The 20,414-nt window shown below is 29.8% G+C and overlaps 2 protein-coding genes and 1 non-coding gene across 7 annotated transcripts; 2 read left to right on the top strand and 1 right to left on the bottom strand.

Annotated features, from left to right (window-relative positions):
- Positions 1-1,903: 1,903 nt before the first annotated feature.
- Positions 1,904-4,549, bottom strand: LOC122723780. Of its 2 annotated transcripts, none has more exons than XM_043957237.1 (2): positions 4,211-4,549; positions 1,904-2,460 (listed from the first exon to the last, which is right to left on the bottom strand). In XM_043957237.1, the coding sequence occupies exon 2, from the start codon at positions 2,444-2,446 to the stop codon at positions 2,171-2,173; it is 276 nt and encodes a 91-aa protein (XP_043813172.1). In that variant the 5' UTR covers positions 2,447-2,460; positions 4,211-4,549; the 3' UTR covers positions 1,904-2,170. The 2 variants fall into 2 exon arrangements, with proteins under 2 accessions (XP_043813172.1, XP_043813173.1); XM_043957238.1 differs by having other exon boundaries at positions 1,904-2,455.
- Positions 4,550-7,363: 2,814 nt separating this feature from the next.
- Positions 7,364-11,748, top strand: LOC110618044 (glutathione S-transferase zeta class). 4 transcript variants are annotated; one of them, XM_043957835.1, is made up of 11 exons: positions 7,367-7,537; positions 7,640-7,733; positions 7,823-7,879; positions 7,994-8,176; positions 8,278-8,354; positions 8,557-8,610; positions 8,694-8,769; positions 9,467-9,528; positions 10,168-10,227; positions 10,695-10,822; positions 11,470-11,748. In XM_043957835.1, exons 1-10 carry the CDS (start codon positions 7,535-7,537, stop codon positions 10,803-10,805), a joined length of 777 nt encoding a protein of 258 aa, XP_043813770.1. In that variant the 5' UTR covers positions 7,367-7,534; the 3' UTR covers positions 10,806-10,822; positions 11,470-11,748. The 4 variants fall into 4 exon arrangements, with proteins under 4 accessions (XP_043813771.1, XP_043813770.1, XP_043813769.1 ...); XM_043957834.1 differs by having other exon boundaries at positions 7,369-7,537; positions 11,464-11,748; XM_021761057.2 differs by having other exon boundaries at positions 7,376-7,537; positions 7,994-8,079; positions 8,283-8,354; positions 11,464-11,748.
- A 6,580-nt stretch (positions 11,749-18,328) lies between these two features.
- Positions 18,329-18,401, top strand: TRNAA-UGC. The gene has a single exon. It is a non-coding gene; the product is annotated as a tRNA-Ala (tRNA).
- The last annotated feature ends 2,013 nt before the right edge of the window (positions 18,402-20,414 follow it).

The following is a 20,414-nucleotide window of genomic DNA, read 5'->3' as shown; positions in this document are numbered from 1 at the left end:
TGATATATTTGGTATGAAATTAAATGATATTTATATGGATACTATTTAACATTGTGATTGTTTTTGAATTAAAATTTACACAAATTAATTTATATCTTTCCATATTTATTGCACTACCTTTTCTGTGCAACATTCAGAATGAATTATATTAGATTAAAAGAGTTAAATTTTAATCTTTTGAACTTATTTTATTTCTCATTTTATTATACTAAATATAAAAAAAAATTAACAATAAATAAGAATCATTATAATTTTATTATATTATTATTAATTTTTATAAAAAATTTTATAATTATATTTTATTTTTTTATCGTTTATTTAAATCCATCTCCTAATTTAAATTTCTACATCGGATACTGATCATCTTATTCTGTTGGGGGACATTTGGCCTTCTTCCTTTCCCCATGAAGGTGATGTAGTGGCATGGGAAGGAACACCCACTAGTAATTTTTCTATTAAAAGTGCTTACGCAATGCTGAGTGGCTATGAAGGTAACAGGCGAGTTTGGGACTGGAAGGGACCAGCACGAATGCAGTCCTTTATGTGGCTAGTGTTACCTGAGGCTATCATGCTGAGCGCCATCGAAGACATATAGCTCCCTTTGCAGTTTGCGGCCGTTGTTGGGAAACAGACGAATCAATTTTGCATGCTCTTCGTAATTGTCATGCCTCTCGAGAGATTTGGGAACAATTGCTAACAGGGACTGGCTTCGAGTCTCTGTTTTTTTTATTATCGATCGACTCAGCAGTGGGTGATCAACAACATGCATATCGAGCACCCACAGATCTCTGGACATCATTGGGGAACTGTTCGGAGTCATCTGTTGGTTATTATGAAAGTGCCGTAACAATGTTTTATTCAATGACACTGTTTGCTCCTCTCACAAAATTATTGAATTCCTTTTGCACTAATAATATGTTCTACACCCAATCAATAAATTGTAATTGTATATTGTTCTACATCCAATCAATAGATTATAATTTTATATTATTTTTCATATATTTCAAGTATTTAACTATTTTTTAGTATTAATTTAATTAAATCTTACTGTAAAAAAAATTATAATTACACATATATTAAACCTATATTATATGTTAATTACATAATAAACTGTACATTGTATTCTTGCAAAATAAGTTAAAGCATATCATTTATATATAAAAGGATGAGTTTAGGCTTTGATATTTTTTAGTAAGTTCCGTCAATTATTCTCTTTTTATTATTTTTATTTTTTCTTATCTTTTTCGAATATATTTTTACTTTTTTTTATTTTTTTTTCGAGTATGTTTTCACCGATTACACTTTTATCTGTGTGCTATTTTTACTAGATATTATTCTTTTCTTTTTATTTTTATTTCTTCTAGTCTTTTTCGAGTATACTTTCACCATCTTCCGCTCTTATTTGTCTGCCATTTTCGCTCCTTTTGATTCTTATAAAACATAGCCTCTATTATTACGAATTTTGCTTTCATATGAACCTTGGTGATTGGTCTGGCTTGACTGCCTTCGCGCTCCTTCAAATCCTATTTGGCCATAAAACCAGATTTTAGTTTATCTGACCGTCTTTTTTGCTTTCATATGAACCTTGGTGATTGGTCCGGCTTGACTGCCGTCGCTCTCCTTCAAGTCCTATTTGGCCATAAAACCAGATTTTAGTTGATCGGTCAGTCTTACGCGACACATTATGAGCCTATGTCATATTAGCCCGAGCCTCTTCAATATGGGCTGCTGTGTGCTGACTGTCCAAGACTCATTAGTCATCAATATTTTTTTATAATTTCTATAAAAAAATGAATAGAAATTTTTTTACTCCAAAAATATTAATAGACTTTTATTAATTAAAAATTCTATTGATAAGCCCTCACAACCCAACTTTGATTCTATGAAGAAGTACACAAGAATATCACTAGATAACAATTAGCCAGCAGATATCCATTAGGGAGTAGCTATCTAATTACACAACACAAGGGTGATAAGACTAGCAGAATAAGCTTACAAAAGGAAGAAATAAGAGATAATACTGAAGTTTTTCGTTGTGATTTCTGATTACTACTTCATATCTATGAAAACAAGAAAACAAGAAAAAAAGGGGAAAAAAATGCTAAATGATTCTTGGTTAACTTTTAAATACATCAAGGGAAGTTGCAGAATTCAAATGCTTGGTAGCCAATTACCATTGGATGTTGTTGGGGATTTCACCTTTTCTCAGGATAGAGAGAGCATATTCACCAGTGTCGATAAGATCATTGATATTGTGGAGGGATCTCTCCTCAGAAGCCAGCATGAAGATGGCACGAACTTCAGCCTTCTTAGCCAGTCTAGCAGCTAAATTAAGAGGCAAACTTGGAGAGTTGAGGCTGCGCAAAATTTGGCGATAAAGAGAAATAACCCGTCCTCTATTCCTTCCCAGATCTTCTGCTGTTGCCCATATCAGACCTTTTGCCATTACTAAGCACTGAACTGATCAATAAAAATGATAACACTGATCAAACAAAAATGAGCAACTCCACTTGGCAATCATGCACTAAAAGGTTACTATTTCATTAAACTACAGTCTATCCCCTTTATTCCCTGTTTGCAGTAGTCCTCCCCCCTGGCAGTGCGAGGTGCTACAGCTCAACAGATTTATGGTCACAAGGAATGAATAACACCCTCATTTTAAGCAATTCACACATTCGTCCTAGATCCAATAAAGAAGACTTATACAAAGGGGAAATGAGATTTCCAGTAAATACCGATTTCTTTCAAACTCTCTATTATCACATCAATTTCATTCCTATCTCAAACTCTCCAATTTTTCATCAAGTCACTCCTCTCCCTTTACACGTGTTTTCACTCCAAAGTATCTTCTTCTATCTGTTGCATAAACCCATTCCTTTAAGCATAATCCCATTTCTTTCCTCTCTGAATTATCAATTTCAACCACCTCTAACTCTAATTTTCTTCTTTTTCTTTCTTTCTTTTCTTTAAAGAAAAAAAAAAAAAAAGAAAACTTCTTCCCTTGTTGGAACAATGTCAAACAAAAGAAATTGCAAATACCACCATGCACTACCATTGTTGCAGGTTACAAATTATTTTTTAAAATGGTTCACAAATTTAATGACAATCTGAATATGAATAAGGAAACATTTTCTTGATGTATTTTAATAGTTTTGATGATAAATAGCCCTTTTTAAGGTTATTGAATGGTTTAAATTAAAGGAATAAAAGTTTGGTAATTTAAATGATTTTGTAACTGTAAAGTGGATTGGAATAAGGGAAGAAATAAACAGTGTGAACTAAAATAATATAGAAGATAAAAAAAGCAGTTGTTTGAAGTTGTTTCTCATATTTTGAAAGTAAGACTGTAAAAAGGTTTTTAGTTTCAGAATTCAAAAAAAAAAAAAAAACGTTAATGATATCAAACATACACTAGGGTAATACTGTGATTCCTCATGCATTCTAATTATCTACATGCTAGAACAGAAAAACAAGTAGATGATGCTCTCAATGACAACATTAATGTTAATTTTCTATGACCTATTACCACATGGCATTGACTGGCGCACATGTAGACTCTACTGATACTGACAAATGGCAACTGTTGTTGGTATGAAGAGATTGGGTTGCAGAACCGTTTATCCCATGAAACAAACAATCAAAAGCTAGAATTACTGGTCTCTTATATGTGTTTCTGATATGGGATCTAACTCTAATAGTCAAAACTAGGGATGGTACTGGGTAGGGTACCCGCCAAATTTAAGCACCCGAACCCGAACTCATTAGAAATCCACTACCCAAATCCATCCCAAATGTGATTAACTCGTAATCACCCAAAAAAAAGAGAAAATTTCACACAATCTCAGATCAGAATTTCAATCTCACAAAAACAACTTTGATTCATTCACAATAGTGTTGATTTCTTCAATAAATCTCACAATTACAACCCAAGGCATATTTACATAAGTCTTGGCATTCCCAAGAATTTCAGAAATCTCACATTAACATTTCAATAAAATTCAGAAACCCATTTCAATAATCTCACTTAAACAACTCTCAACCCATTCACTATAGTCTTTATTAAACAAATTCTCAATAACTCTCACAAATACAAGCCTAAACACATCACATAAATCTTAACATTGCCACAAATTCAGAAACCCGCATTAATAGATCTCACAAATCTTAGAAAGCACACATCTGAAACCACAATCTCAAAACCCATACGAACCTGCAGTGACGGAGGACGCCACGAGGCGCTGCAGCCCCGTGATTGAGGACGAGAACCAGCGGCGGGGAGCACCACCGGACGGGAGAAGGACTGGACCAGCGGAAGCGGCGACGAGGAGAAGAAGAAGCGGCGGAGAAGAGCGAAGAAGCAAACAGGAGCAGCGGATGCAGAAATGACGTTAACAGCGTGAAAAGGGGAGGCACGATTGGCGGAAGGTGGGAGGCGCGCGGCTGTACCAGAGGGAGTGATGGAGAAGCCGAAGTGGTCGGGGGAAGGCAAGGGGAGGGGAGAGGAGGGGAGAAGAGGATGGGAGACGGAGTTTTCGTGTTATTAGTTTTGTTTCTTACATTTTATGAAAAATTAATTTTTAATCTATACAAAAACTCGCTATTTAATTTTTTAATTTTAAAACATATATTAAAATTTCTTTAAAATTTTATAAAATTTAAAAATTAATTAATAAATTTTTTATACTATAAAAATTAAATATTAAAATACTTAAAATCTAAAATTAATTTTTTTAATATTTATAAATATTTTAATATATTTTAAAATTAATAGTCTAATTAATAAATTTTAATATATTTTTTGAAATTAATGATTTAATTAGTAATTTTTTTATATTATATGTACTAAATAATAAATTATTTTATATTTAATTATTTTTTATATAATTTATATTATATAAAATATTTTTATATTATATATGTATCAATATTTTATTTTTTAAGATAAATAATATAGTTTATAGTATAATATTAAAGAAAACATTTTAATTTTTTAATTACTTGTAGAATTATCTCATTCAATGATATTTTTTATACTTTTTAGTGTTTATCTATAACTATGACAAAAAATTTCACCTTAATTATAAGAAATATAAAAAGGAAATTATATTAAAGGATAACATAGTATTGTAGTAATAAAATAAATATGTTATTCTATATTAGATGTCTATTAATTTAAGCAAATACTATAATTTAAACCAAAGTAAAGATACAATAACGAAATCAAGTCTCAAAACGCACCGATTTTAGCCAACTTAAGGCTTGATAATTACCCTCTAAACCAAATGTCCATTTCAAAAAATATAATAACATAGTTACTTAAGCATTTATTTTAGGATTTTTTTTTTATTTGAAATGAAAACCGAAGATTGAGAGAATAGAATTTGAAATCTCTCATATTTACTTTAATACACTTATCACCAGACTAAGTAACTATTTTTTTTTCAAGTAAAACTAATGATTATATTAATAAAATTCCATTAAAAATATATCATTCCAAATATATTCTCTAATCAAAGTATGAGGAGCTAAAGTGACGTGACGACGAATTCATCTAATAAAAATATTAGGTCTAACAAAGATTTATAATCATTTAAAATCAAATTCAATTCAGAAATATTTAAATGGGGAGACTAAAGAGATTGAAATACTTGTAAACCGTCCATAAGAATGTAACAATTAAAAGACAAAAATTCCGTCAAAAAAGCAAACAGTAAAAGCTAAAACTTTTATTTTCATCAAAAATAAAATGTCCAACTTATAATTAGTAATCAAAGCTTTCAATGCATTAACTGTTCGAGAATTGCCGAGTTCTCGACAGTTACAACACGGGACGATCATTGCTTTTGATTATCCTAATTTTTGACGAGATGAACTGCTTCGCCAAATTAACATTCGCAGGGTGTGATTAGAGAGATCATGTTGAGAGAAAGGAAAATCTATAGTATCATCGTCCTGTTGAGAGAAAAAAAAAATTAACATTGTTAAAAAATTAAAGCAGATATCTTTTTGTATTTAATTTCATAATAGATACTCTTTCTAAAAGAGGACATAAATCTGTTAAAAAAATTTATATATTTTAAAAATTGATTGGAATTTATTTTAGGATTTAAATAGTTCGTTTAACTATTAAGGTATATAAATTAAATTAGTTGAGGAATAAAATATAAATATATGAGATGAAAAAGGAGAGAGATTATTTATATATAAATGTGGAAGAGGAGAAAGAATAATTGCACTTCCTCCCATACTATCTTAGTTCTATTCAATGTGAAAATTAATAAAATAAAAATGTGATATTTTTTTTCCTAATTAATAAAACAATTATTTCGATGGAAAAAATTAAATTAGAAAAAATTATTGGAATTTCAATTTAAATGTATATTGTATGAAGATTTTTATTTTTATTTTTATTTTTTAATTTATTAATTTATTTTAATATATTAAATTTAATAATTAATCCAATAAATAAATAAATATTTATTGAAAATAATTATAATATTTAAAAACTAATTTGTACGAATATAGTAACAAATTATAATTAAAGGAACTATTTTATTGTAAAATAAAATGTTATAATTAAATTTATAAATACTTTAATTAAATTATATATTTTATAAAATTTTAAAAATTAAAAAATATAATTTTTTTAATTAAAAATTATTTTTAATTAATTTTTAAATGTCTTAAAAAATCTTATTTTATTAATAGAATAAAATAATATTATTTTCTCTATTTTTAATTAAATTACGGATGTCAATTTAAAAAATAATCAAAATACATAATAATTTTTTATAATTACCTCTTAAATTTAAATTAAAAATTTCTCTAACATCAATAATTGATAAATCTAAATTTTTAAACAAGCAGGCATCATCAAATATTTACTCCGACGAAAAAAAATTGAGAAGGATACAGAGTTCTCTGTTTTATTAGATTCGGCTGTTACTTACCGAACTGTGAAAGGATGGGACGGAATTATTAAAGAATTTAATTTTACATGATATTTTAATGGCCGTCAATTTCAGTATTTCTTTTTTTTTTTTACTAATTTTAGATTATTTTAAATTTTTTTAATTAATTGTGATCCATAATTTTGATCCATCCTTTTACCGAAAGTGTGAAAGGATGGGATCGATAATTTTTTATTTTAATTTTGATTATAGATTAAAATTGAGAAAAAAATTTTAATTAGGTTAAAATTGAAAAAAAATTGACTCAGAAATGCACCAAAATTTTAGATTTTTAAAACCTATTTCAATTTGATTTTCCCTTAAAGAAAATGAAAGTAAATAATTAATTAATTCCGATAAACTATATAAGGAAATGATAGTAATTTACTTAATACATTCTAGAAAGGACAAAATGTCATTTTCGTTGGGGAAAAATGAGTTCCTAGAAAATGAAGATGGAAGGTGAATATAAAATTCAATAGATGACGGGTTGCTTTTGAACCCTAATGCTTGATACCTGATTCCTTTACTCCAGCACAGTCCAAAGCCCCATCAGAAGCCGATTCTTCCTCTGTTAATTTCGCATGGTATTTCAAGTTTTTCTTTCTCTCTCTTGCTATTCTATTCTCTTTTTGGTTTGGTTGGAAAGAACTTTGAAATTTGACAGTAAGTGTTTGGTTCAATTCCAGGCAAGTGTTGAAGAGCCCAAGAACAAGCTCAAGCTCTATTCCTACTGGAGAAGTTCTTGCTCATATCGCGTCCGGATTGCTCTCAATTTGAAAGGTTTTTTTTTTTTTTAATTTTTTTATTTGCACTTTGGATTTATTGAGTATTGAATATCAAGCACTTCAATTTCCAATTTTATTTTGCAGGCCTAAGCTACGAATATGTACCTGTTAATCTGGTCAAAGGAGAGCAATTCAATCCTGGTGAGAAATGCTTGCTTCTCGTTTACTTGATCATGAACTCAATTAGGAATACTGTCAGCTTCTTTTTTTATTAATTAATTTAATTTTATTTGTTTCCTGGTTCTATGTGGGTAGAATTTTTGAAGCTCAATCCTATTGGCTACGTGCCTGTGCTGGTGGATGGGGACATTGTTATTTCTGACTCTTTTGCCATCTTGATGGTTAGTTTCGCTTTTTCTCTTTTCTTTTTTTTTTTTTTTTTTTTGGTTGATCGAGCTCCAGATGGAGTTATAACTTCAATTTTCCCTGTTGATAAAGGTAATTGGTAAACTTCCAATTTTTTAATGTGATATTTCGTCTTTATTTTTTTTTTTTTTTGAATTATTTTTCCTTTTTTGATGGGTGCAAATTGATGATAGTGCAGTATTTGGATGAAAAGTATCCTCAGCATCCATTGTTGCCCCGTGATCTTCATAAAAAGGCAATTAACTACCAGGTTAAATTTTATTGCTTTTCATTTAATTTTCAAGTTGTATATGACCTGTGTTTAATTTATCTAATTTTAGTTTAGTTTATTTGAACTCTACTAAATCTGTTTGTCTTTGATTCATGTTTTCTTTTAATTACTCCCAGTGCTATATGCATCTAGTTTTGAGATTCAGAAACTGAGAATTTTTCTTTACTTACCTCTTATGCAGGCTGCAAATATTGTTTCTTCAAGCATACAGCCTCTTCAGAATCTAGCCGTGCTAGTTAGTATCCAACTCGGATTAGTGATATATGTATTATATGTGTTTATATATATTATATTTATCTTTCTGGTGTCTTTTTGCAGAAATATATAGAGGAAAAAGTCAGTCCAGATGAGAAACTTCCTTGGCTTCAATATCATATTGGAAAAGGCTTTGCAGGTGAGATCTAGTCTAAAGCCAAAACTGAATGCCCCTATCTATTCCTAGCATTTAAATATAAATCTAAAAAAGAAGTGCTTCAAATATTTAAACAGTTGAGTTGTTCATGATGAAATCTTATTCATAAAAAGAAGAAAATAACTTGCTTTCTCATTAGGTTGTTAAAATTGACAGCACTCATACGCATTTTTGCCATGTGAATTGTTGCTTCTGTTTCTCTCTCTACTTCTTACATCATAATCATGTCAATCTTTTTGTTTGACTACTTACTATGGTCCTGGCATGGGACAGCCAATTGATTTAGAATTTTCTACTAGACAAATGAGAAAAATCTCAAAATTATTTTTTTGTGTGACACAAGATTTCTCATCTTACATAAGGTACACCTCATGTGATCAATTACTGATCTAATATCAGAATACTCTTATAAGGTGAATGCTAATATGGCGCTAGTAACTGTTGGAAACCATTAGCTTTTTATCAATCACGTGAAGCTTGGAACAATTTTGTACTTTGTGGCATCATCATTATCTGATGATTTCACAACAACAAAACTGGATGGGTTTAATATAAGATGCTAGTCATAGAGAAGGTCCATTAAAATTGTTGTTTTGTGTCAAATTCGGCCTTGGGATTTTGATTGTTTCTGCTTCTTTATGGGAAATTTTTTCTTGGTTTCTTCTTAAATTTATCTCAGCATTGGAGAAGCTGCTAAAAGACCATGCTGGAAGATATGCAACTGGAGATGAAGTTTTCCTGGTTTTGTTTTTCTTCTATCTGTTTATGCTTCTATATTTCTAATATAATATACACAATTATACCTGCACACACTTGTTGTAAAGTTGGGGTTCAGAAGTTTCTGCCAGTGTCCCTGTAATTTTATGGAATGGTTTTTGCAATCTACTTCTACCCATTTTTTTCCCTTGTGAGAGAAGGGAATGTCACTTGTTGCGGTTGTTACAAAGTGTGTTGTCTCATTTATTTGTTAAATAATTTGTAAGAGCTATTCCACGAGGTTCTGCAAACCAATGAAGATTACTCTTCTGCTAGTGAAAATACTAGTGAAAAGAGGAAACCAAAATTATGTTTCTTTACTGACTTCTTCTCAGTACAAGTTTGGTATGGCAACCATCAATCTTCTGTAACCATGTGCAATATGCAGAATATTAATTTTACACCATCTCTTAAAAGATATTAATTCATATTTTGTTTGTGATCACACTCCCAAAAGTGATATGTGCCCGTGGATGGAGCTTCTGGGATGACATGATGTAAGTTGGAGCTCTAGAAAGCTAGGATTTGACAGAAGTGATGAGCATTTATATACCACTGAACAGTAATTTGTATAATATTATTTGGTGATACAACCATTTACTTGAATGTTATGTCACCTTGCAGGCGGATTTGTTTCTAGCACCACAGCTTTATCAAGCAGTTAAAAGATTTAATTTAGACATGGTAGTATTTGTTGCCCAAGTTCATGAAACATTCACATCTGTGTATGATTATGTACTCAATTTTAGCTTATTTCTTTGTTTAATGCGCGCGTGCACACACACTCACACATATATGTCAACTCTCTCTCTTTCTCTCTCGCCTTTATTCAGCATGTTCCTGTTAGTCTATTCACTACAAATGAGAAATAATAAAAAAATTAGAAAAAGTGGTAAATTTCACTTATGAATCAAAATAGAAGGTTTTGATTTGACTTGACATTCTAATAGTTGTTTTGTGGTAATTTGTAAATTTCATTGGGGCTTTATCTTTTTTTGCTCCATGTTCAACAGTTAAATGTACAATCAAATGTAAGCTTATGACTCCCTATCGAAGTGTTCTCTTAGTTTTATACTTCCATTTTTATTTGTTTTCCTATGTGTAGTGGTTGCATCTACTGACAGGTTCCTTCTCCTCAATTATTTGTGCAGACTCAGTTCCCTCTTCTATCAAGGCTGCATGAAGCATACAATGAGCTACCAGCATTCCAGAATGCTATGCCAGAAAACCAGCCGGATGCCCCTGCATCCAGCACAGCGTAAATCAACAGGAAGTGAAGGTACAACTAGAACAATAGAACTGTAGAAGCATAATTAATAATACATACCTGCAAGTAAAATTTCTAAAGCTCTACTAGTTTATTTTCTTTTTGCATTATGGCTGATGTATTCCCAACAAGTGTGAGGCAGTAGAAGATTTTCATTTGTATGTTCATGTCCTATAGTTTTTAACTGGTCTGATATCTGCTATCAAGGTTGTTAATGGTTTTAAGTGAATCTCTTTGTTTAAAAGGTCAAATTTACCCCCTGAACTATACAACAAGGGTCAAATATACTGAATTTAAACTTTTGGCCTAAATTTGCCCCCGAACTATCAATAAAAGGTCAAATGAAGACATTTCTTGCCATGGTTTTAGAGTATGAGTTATGCTCTACTTAGTCTATTTGACATTGTTTGGCTTATTTGATCTATTAATGATAGTTCAAGAGCAAATTTGAACAAAAATATTGAAAGTTGGTATTTTTGGCCTCTGTTGTATGATTCAGGGGCAAATTTGGCCTTTTTGCTGGATTTCTATCGGTTGTTGTCATGGTTCCTGTAGTAACTTCTGCACACACTTTCTTGCAATTATGTTTCTGTTTAAGCGTTGGAAAAATTTGCTGCCATGTTGAAGTTTATATGGTTAATTTTCATTTTCAGTTTCAGGTCAAACATCCTAATCCAAAACTTAAACTGGCAGCAGTAGTGCAATCTGGTGCAGCTTGAAGAATATGCTATCCAGCATATACTGTAGAATGGGGTCAATTTGAAGGTTGGCCTTTCACTATCATATGATTGGATGATGGATGAATGATAATAATCATGGTTCAAGTAAATGCATAGGACATTCACTCTATGATGTTGTTAATCTTACCCATTGTGCTTCCTGTAATAATGAGTTTGTATGACTTCTTTGGTTGCATAGCTCATGTCCTCATTCATCAACTTGCTCCTACATTTTACTGTGCTAGTGTCTAATTTATTGAAGGCCGAGCCTTAACTTAGTCAACCGGGCAGCAAAGTATGTAAGCTTCTCTCTGGTTATATTCTTAGGAGAATATAAGAGAGAAGCGCGGTGGGTTGCTTTGCAGTGGGAAATGAGTGGGTAGGGATGGAGGTAAAGAGGAGTTGAATTACATGAGTTATTGTTGAATACTTTGCAATTTAATTTTTTAACCTTATTTTTTAAATTAAAATAAATTAGTAATTTCAAGAAAACAATATTATTTTCTCTTCACTTCTTTTTCTTTTCAAACAAGGAAAATAAATTTATTTTTTTAAAATTTTCTATTGACCTAAACATGATAAAAGAATATAAAATAAAAACTATTTTCCTTTTATTATTTTTCTTCCCCCTCTGTAAACTATTTAAACAGTGTCAAGGAATACTAAAAATAGATTTAAAATTATTTTTTGATATAATTTAATTATAAAAATACTAAAGTAGCAAAAGTGATTTGCAAAAATTGCTTCTTTTTTTTTTTTCCTTTGCTGCACGGACAATGTTTTTTCTTTGGAAAACTAAGTCAAATAGGCTCATAAATTTAGAAGGGATGCCGTGTACCTTAACTAGTGACGAAGTGGGGATAGTAGCAGTGGATTTAACAAAAAAAAAATTGAAATAAATCAAAAGTAATCCATAAATAATTAATTATATTGTGTAATTATCATTACATTGCACAATTTTTTTTATATTATCTAATAAAGTAATTGAATTTGAAATATAATCACGACTATAATATGTCTTTAATTATGCTATATCAAACCAAATCTTAGTGTTTAAATATGTTGTTGGTGGTGTCTGAATTTTTTTTTTTTTTAAAAAAAGCAACAACATGTGATATTAGTTTTTTCTGCTTTCATGAGAAAAGGCCAAGGAGATTTCGTGGGTTAGAGAATGCTCAAAAAAGCTTGTCGGGGTTGGAAGAGGCCGAGGAGCTCGCAAAAACTAGAAAATGTCTGGAAACTCACTAGGGTTAAAAAATATCCGGAAGATTTCAAGGGCTGGTTGAGGTTAGAGAAAACTTGAAAACTCGTGAACGCATTACCATATCACTCGGGTTTTTGCTAGGCAGGATTTTGGACCTGACTAGTCGGCAGAGCAACTAAGAAGAAAGCAAAAACATTGTGCACTTAGCCCGAATAGAGGCTTACTTGGTTCGACGGACTAAACTAATGCCACACGATCAGTATGTTTCACACTCAGGACCGTGACACATTTCACGACCAGACCATTAGAGAAGGCAAAACGACACGAGTATGAAAGACCAACCTAAACAAGCCACGTGCCTCAGATCTTAAAAACAACTATCACCTCTGAATCTAAAGAATTGAAGATTAGCGGTGAGACCTCTAATGTTACACAACAATCGCGTAAAATGAACAGTGAATTGTCACCATAAGACAGAATCACATAGTAAGGTATGATAAACCAATACACACTCCTACCCATAGAAAGGAAGGCACGGACAATCATAGTACCTGGAACCGAGAGAAAAGAAGACTCGAGAGTTTTACATCGGCTTTAGGTTAAGTCGATTTAATTTGTTAGGGCTCTCCCTCTTAATTACAAGGCGAGACTCCATAAGGAAGTTATCGTCAACAGCTACAATTCAGTAGATCTCCATTATGTCTGTAATCTCGGGATCATCGACTGATTAGCCAGCAAGATCCCTCATCAAACGAACTAGCCACATCATTGTCGGATTTCCAAGAATACTATAATCGATCCCACCTCCTTATTTTATATAAAATATAAGACTCACAGAGACAATAATACACTATTCTTTTATACAATTACTCTTGAGTTCAAAACGTTACGATTCTCTCGTCCTTCTGCTTATTGACTTGAGTATCGGAGTGACTATTATAGACACCAATTACCTCACCTTCTCTTTCTTGTAGGATTGATCAATCACAGCATAACTCTATTTTTCGGTTGCATCGTTATTCCAAGACATCACTTCCTTAATGCCCAATCCTCCTTCATTCTTAGGTTTACACACTTTATTCTAGGACACCAACCTCTTCCTTCCAACTTTTGACTTTCCTTTCCAGCATCTCCTATCAATCTCATTAAGTACACCTTTAGGAAAAATAAAGACATTGCACCGGTATACATGGAGGCTCCTAAGGACTGAGTTGACAAGGTGGATCCTATCGGCATAAGATAATTACTTAGTAGACTAAGAGCCAATTATGCTAGTTATTCACTCTTATTAACTTTTGACAAGCTTTTTCTTAATGCTAGTACACACTATAGGTAATCCCAAATAGATAACGGGAAGAGAATCCTTCCTGATTTCGTTTTATAGAACTTTTAAAGGCATAATTTATATGAAAAAATATTGTTTTAGCTTGTAAATTATTTTACACGCCTTCTTCCTCACAAGACTTCAACCACAATATGAAATTTTGGGTAATTTTTACTTGCAGACACTAAATTTTAGTACTTATTTTATTGCAGTCAATAAACTTAATTTTACTTTAAAAAAGTCACTCAACTTTCTATTTAAATTTTAAATAGTATATCTCATCAAAATCCAGTGAAATCTCCAATTGAATGTCTACGTTGCTTCTCCTATGTGAATTTTTTTTTTTTTTTTAAAGAAAATTCTCTATCATGTAGGATAATAGAGGCTCTCCTTGACCTACATGGAAAGGAATCTTCTTATTTTAGAAAATAAAGATCTACATAGAAGAAGTCATGTACACGTTTAACCGGAAATTTCATCAAATTTTAATGAAAGTTACAGTTTAAAATTCAAATAAAAAATTGAATGAATTTTATAAACTAAAATTAAGTTTAGTGATCATCATAAAACAAATACTAAGGTTCATTGATATTCGGTCAATAACAAGTGAAATTATAACTAATATGCGTTTAGTATAAAAAATATATTATTTCTCATTTAAAATTAATATATGCTATATGCCGAGTCATTCGATTTTTTTTTATAAGTAAAATTGAGAATTTTAATTATTGCAGAGTCACTGTAATATTTTATTTTTTAATAAACTGATCCGACAGAAATAAAATTTATTTTTAATTAGTGAATTGATAATACTTTGATTAAGAAAACTTTTTTTTTTAATTTTAAATAAGTAAGAAAGTGAATCCAAGGTAACCCTAAAAGGCCATTATAAAAATACCTTACCAACTTTTGATATTTTTATCTAACAAAAATAATATTTTAAATTTCTAACAATTTAATTTAAAAGGATTTGAAGGTGGTGAACTGAAAGGCCAGTGCAACGAGCTGATTTTTTTAATCAAAATATTTTAATTAAATTATCATTTTATCAATATTATAGTTATTGATAAAATACCGCATCATCATGTAATATGCCACGTAATCTAAGATAATTTAAAAAAATTCACTTTCTTAAATTTTTACAATTCTATCTGATGTCATAAAAATTACTAATTAAATCTTAAATTTTTAAACTTTACGATTCTATCCCATCTTTAAGCAAACTGTTATGTGAAGATACCGTATAATCATGCCATATCAACCCTTATTTCCTAAATTAATTCCAAAATCCCTTCTATAAAACACTGATGTGAGATGGAAATTTAAGGGTTATTTTAGGAAAATAAATTTAGTAATTATTTTAAGGTTGGATATGGCTGATGTGTAATGGTTATCTGTCCAAATTTCTTTTCCTTTTATCAATTTTACTAGGCAGTTGAGAAAACTGTTATCTTAGTAAGGATTCACATGTAAGTTGATTACTGCGCACTAATATCCAGACTAAGGTTAAATTTTAAAAGAAGAATCAAACTCAAAATCCATCAGAATTCACTGTATAATCTAACTCATCAGCATACTACTCAACTCGCAGTTAAGCATGTCGGGCTCATTGGAAGTCCAGACTTATCAGAGAGGAATCCAACTCATCTGACATGACGGAAAGTAAAAAAACAAATTCAGTTATACTGCGACCTTATCAGTACGAGTGTTGAAAGAGAAGTAAATGGCCGCCTAATGAGGATGGGTAAATAGGTACGCTCGTACGTACGGCTCTGTGTGACAGCAACATGTAATATTATAGTAAGATAACAGTTATGCGTCACTAGAGAATAAAGAAAAAAGGAATAAAGGAATAAATGAGGGAAGCACGACTCATTCAGGCTAAGATTTCACATACACATAGAAACCCTACTTTTTTAGATCTCATATTATCATAAATAAACACCAAATAATCATGCTACATTAGTCTTAATAACCGCAAATAATTTTCTAAATTTATATTTCTTAAAATAATTCTTAATTTGCACAAGTCTTGGTGGAAAGTGCATCCTGTAGTCTTGAAAGGTCTAAGGTTCGACTCCCCCAACCCCCTATTTCAAAAAAAAAAAAAAAAAATTCTTAATTCACTTCTCAATCAATATTAGTGGTTTAAAGTTATTTTAGAAAATAAGGATTAGGGAATTAGTTTCATGGTTGAGTGAGTTTGATGTGTCATAGTTATATGGTATTTTATTAATAATATAACAAATTTTTCAAAATTAGGGTATAAGTGACAAGGTTTAAAAGTTTAGAGCTTAATTAGTAATTCTTATAGTATGGAATAGAATTTTAAAATCTAAAGAGTATATGATTTTTTTCAACTATTAACCTAGATTACGTAATAATAACGTGACATTTTCATGGATAGATTAACGATCTTATAATATTAGAGTACGATTGATAATAGTTTTAAAATATATGGTTTAATTAGTAATTTTTAAAGTATATAATGAAATTATAAAAAATTATAAAATACATGATTCTTTTAGTATTTATCCCATAATATTTAATTCCTCTCAATCGACTTTCGTTCAAAATTAATCTCGTGTTTATGTGTACTAAACATTAGGGGTTAGCAGTATTCGGTTTAAATCAAAAAAATCGATCGAACTGAATCGATTTAAAATTTTGGTTCTGTTTTTTATATATTTCGGTTCGGTTCGGTTCGGTTCGGTTTTTAATTTTAAAATTTCGGTTATTTCAGTTCGGTTCGGTTTTGATCAGAAAAAAACCGAAAAAATCAAACCGAACCGATTAGTGATAATAATATGTTTTTTCAATAATATAGAGAAATTAAATCATATTAAGATTAAAATATTTTAATTAAATTTTAAAATATTAAAAATAAAGTGTAAAAAATAAAAAAAATATATTAAAAATCGAAACCGAACAAACAGAATCAGACCGATTCGATTCAATTCGATTTCTGATCAAAATCGATTCGATTCGGTTTTCATAAACACTAAAATTTTGATTTTCGGTTTATGCGGTTCGATTCGGTTTTGAACCGAACTGTCAGAATGCTCACCCCTACTAAACATTGAAAATTTCTAGTATGAGATATTCATTCAGATTTCATTACGAAGATTTGAGATCACTATTGAATTCAAGTGAAAATTTTAAATTTGAGGCTAAATTTAAAATTTTTTAGAAATTGAAAAATTTTCATATCTTATGGACATAACTTTGTACTGAATTTTTTTAGTCTTTTAAGTAAATTTTTTAATAAAATAAAAACGTAATCGTAGTGCTGTGGTCTTTGAGTAGGTAATCTCGTACAATAGAAATTCTATTAGCATTTGGAATTGTAATTTTAATTCAAACAAGGTAGCTCTAAAGCTTCCCTCAAAATAAGTTCAACAATTCAATTGGTAATATGATTGTTTCTACACATGTAAAGTAGAATTAAAGCTGTCATTTAATTCAGGTATCATCTTTTTGTAATATTATCATAGAACCCAGATATTTAAAACACTTGACGAAGAGCAGAAAAAAGAAGCCACCATTCTGATAAAAGTAGAAAATAAATAAAATGACGTGATTGCGTCAATGGTTTAAGTTTAGGATAGTGAATATAAGAAAGAGAAAACGTTAAACACTCTTCTCGTTTGAACTTTATTTGAGAATGATATCAACTCTTATATTGATTGTTATATATTGTTTTTGTGTATTTATTGAGAAATTCGATTCAGATAACATGCAAATATACTTGTTACAATGCATTAATTATATAAAAGTATTTATTTTATGCACATCTATTATTTCATTATTCTAGACATGCGAGAATTTTTATTTTTGATATAAGTAAAAAATTTAAGAGTAATTAAGAAGCTGAATAATTAAGAGTATAAACATCTTTAATTCAAAATTCACATACTCCTTCTCTTGGGTGGAAATATATAAATAATTAGGACAAATTGCTTGGCAGCTTCTAATTGTTGAACACATGGCTTACTTTCAGTAAAATTTAGGACTCTCTTTCCTTGTTTTTCCTGTTGGAATGAATATGGAAATTTCCTGAAGATGGGTAATTAGTTACAATTAAGTTGTTCATCAGAAACAAATAGCATATAAAATTTTTCTCAAATATCCTTGCCATTAATTAATTCAATAAATTAACTTATAATAGTAAACCAATCACTGAAATTTCTACGCAAGGTAATTTAAGTTTGATTTTTACAAGATTCATGCTTTATGATAACATCTTAAAATTTATTTGTTTACACAGCCGAGGGGATGTAGCTCAAATGGTAGAGCGCTCGCTTTGCATGCGAGAGGTACAGGGTTCGATCCCCTGCATCTCCATTCTTTTCATTTTTTACGTTGGAAGTGTAGATTTTCTCGGGAATTCTCCAAAATGTTTTGAACTGCAAATCAAAATTAAATTGACAAGACTTCTGAAGGGGGAAAATTAAAAGAAAAAACTTCTGCCAGTGGTCTTGCTTCAACTATGGCAGGAGAATCATCATTAAGAAGAAACATAGGCAATAACAGGGCTCCCCACCGGATGTTCTCCATCAACCCAAATCAAAGACCCAGAAATTGAAGCATTGCCTAGTTTTGCTGTCAAAGTTACATGAAAAGTTTTCTGTTCCCCAAGCTTCTTGAAAGAAAGAACATTAGGTGTCACATTGATCTTCTGCTTTCGAAGTTTTCACAACGGCCTTGTAAGTGGACTCTGCTGATCCAACATCTGTGACAACTCTACGAGAGACACGGCCTACAGATTTACCCAGACGGTGTAGACAAGGTGAAAGAAGGGCAATTTAGATCGGACAACGTTGTTTTTGGTACTTGAGAACAACTGTTACTGTCCTCAGTAACAACTTGCAGTTGTTTAGTACTATAGCCTTGTACACACAAAAACTCAATGGAGACAATGTTGGGTGAAATGACTTTATAAACATTTATCATTTCAACTAGGCGAAAAAGCACAAAGATTTATTAAGTCTGTTGTTACATAAAATTTTAGAAATTAAATCTCAAAGAAAAGTTCAACCAATCATAACAATTAAAGAGAAATTCTAGCAGCCTTTTACCATTTTTTATACACTCAAACACAAATTAATAACATGCATTAAAAGTTCAAAATATAAAAATATAAAAATAAAAAATAAAAAATACGGACTCATTAAAAATTTCTATTTAATTGTCGATAATTTTAACAATAAAAATTAAAATTTAACAAGAAATACTAAACCTATTCAAAAAATTATGAAATTTTATGAAAATATCTTACGCATGTAGTGTACTGAAGAAAAATATGATATTATATAAAAATATTCAAAACACAAAAGTTATAGTGTATTTTTTAAATTTAATTTTAATCTCAAAAATCACTTTATTTGATGAACTCAAATTCAAGTTATCAGTCCTTAAATGTTTTGAAGCATTGCATTGTAACGACTCATATTTCATATTTCCATAAGTAATTTTAAAAATTCATAACTAAATTAATATAATTTAAAAAAAATAAATAATATATGAAAATTAAAAAAATTTTTGTGAAGAATTTAATAAAAGTATACAGAGAGCCATAATAATATTCGATTAGTGTGGAGAGTCTAAATAAATTTGATTCCTCATATGGTTTTATATACAAAATTTGTATTATCCTCAAATTTTATATCAAAACATATTTAAATTAACCGAATAATATATAAAATTATTTTTATACCATATAATTATTTATTTTAATAAATTATTTTGAAAATAAATAAATAAGAAAGAAAGAAAAAGAGAAATTTAAGGAGGTGGCTGAAAATCTTAAATAGAGAGATTGGTTTTTTAATTTTCTTAAAGTAAAATTCTCAAGGATTTGAAGAGTTAAAGAGTGACGCATGAGTTGAGAGAGTAGAATCTGAAATGGGAGAGTAGAATCTGAAATATCTTAGATTTATTTGAAAGTACTTATTATCAGATTAAATATGTGAGAGTTATTATTATTATTTTATTATTATTATTTTATTGTTATAAAACGAGGGAGCAGCAGCCTCTCCATATTTTTTTAATTTTTTTTTAATTCAATTATTTAACCATTTACTTAAATAAATTATTTTTATTTTATTTTTTAAATATTTTTTTAATATATAAAACTCATTGAATAAGTTTCCAGCTTGTTGGTTAATCAAGCGTGAGCCAGCTTATTTGTAATACTCTTAAATAGAATAGATGATAAATTTGTTTATAAGCTTATTAAATAAATTTGTGAATTGACTTAAATTTATGTATTTTATAAATTTATAGGTAAATTTATTTTTTTTAAAGATAACATATAAAATTATAATATCACATTATAAAAATTTATTTATAAAATAT

Source organism: Manihot esculenta, chromosome 6 (genome assembly GCF_001659605.2).
Source record: "Manihot esculenta cultivar AM560-2 chromosome 6, M.esculenta_v8, whole genome shotgun sequence".
NCBI lineage: Eukaryota > Viridiplantae > Streptophyta > Magnoliopsida > Malpighiales > Euphorbiaceae > Manihot > Manihot esculenta.
Note: the sequence above shows the minus strand (reverse complement) of the source record. Positions and strands in the feature narration are given on the sequence as shown.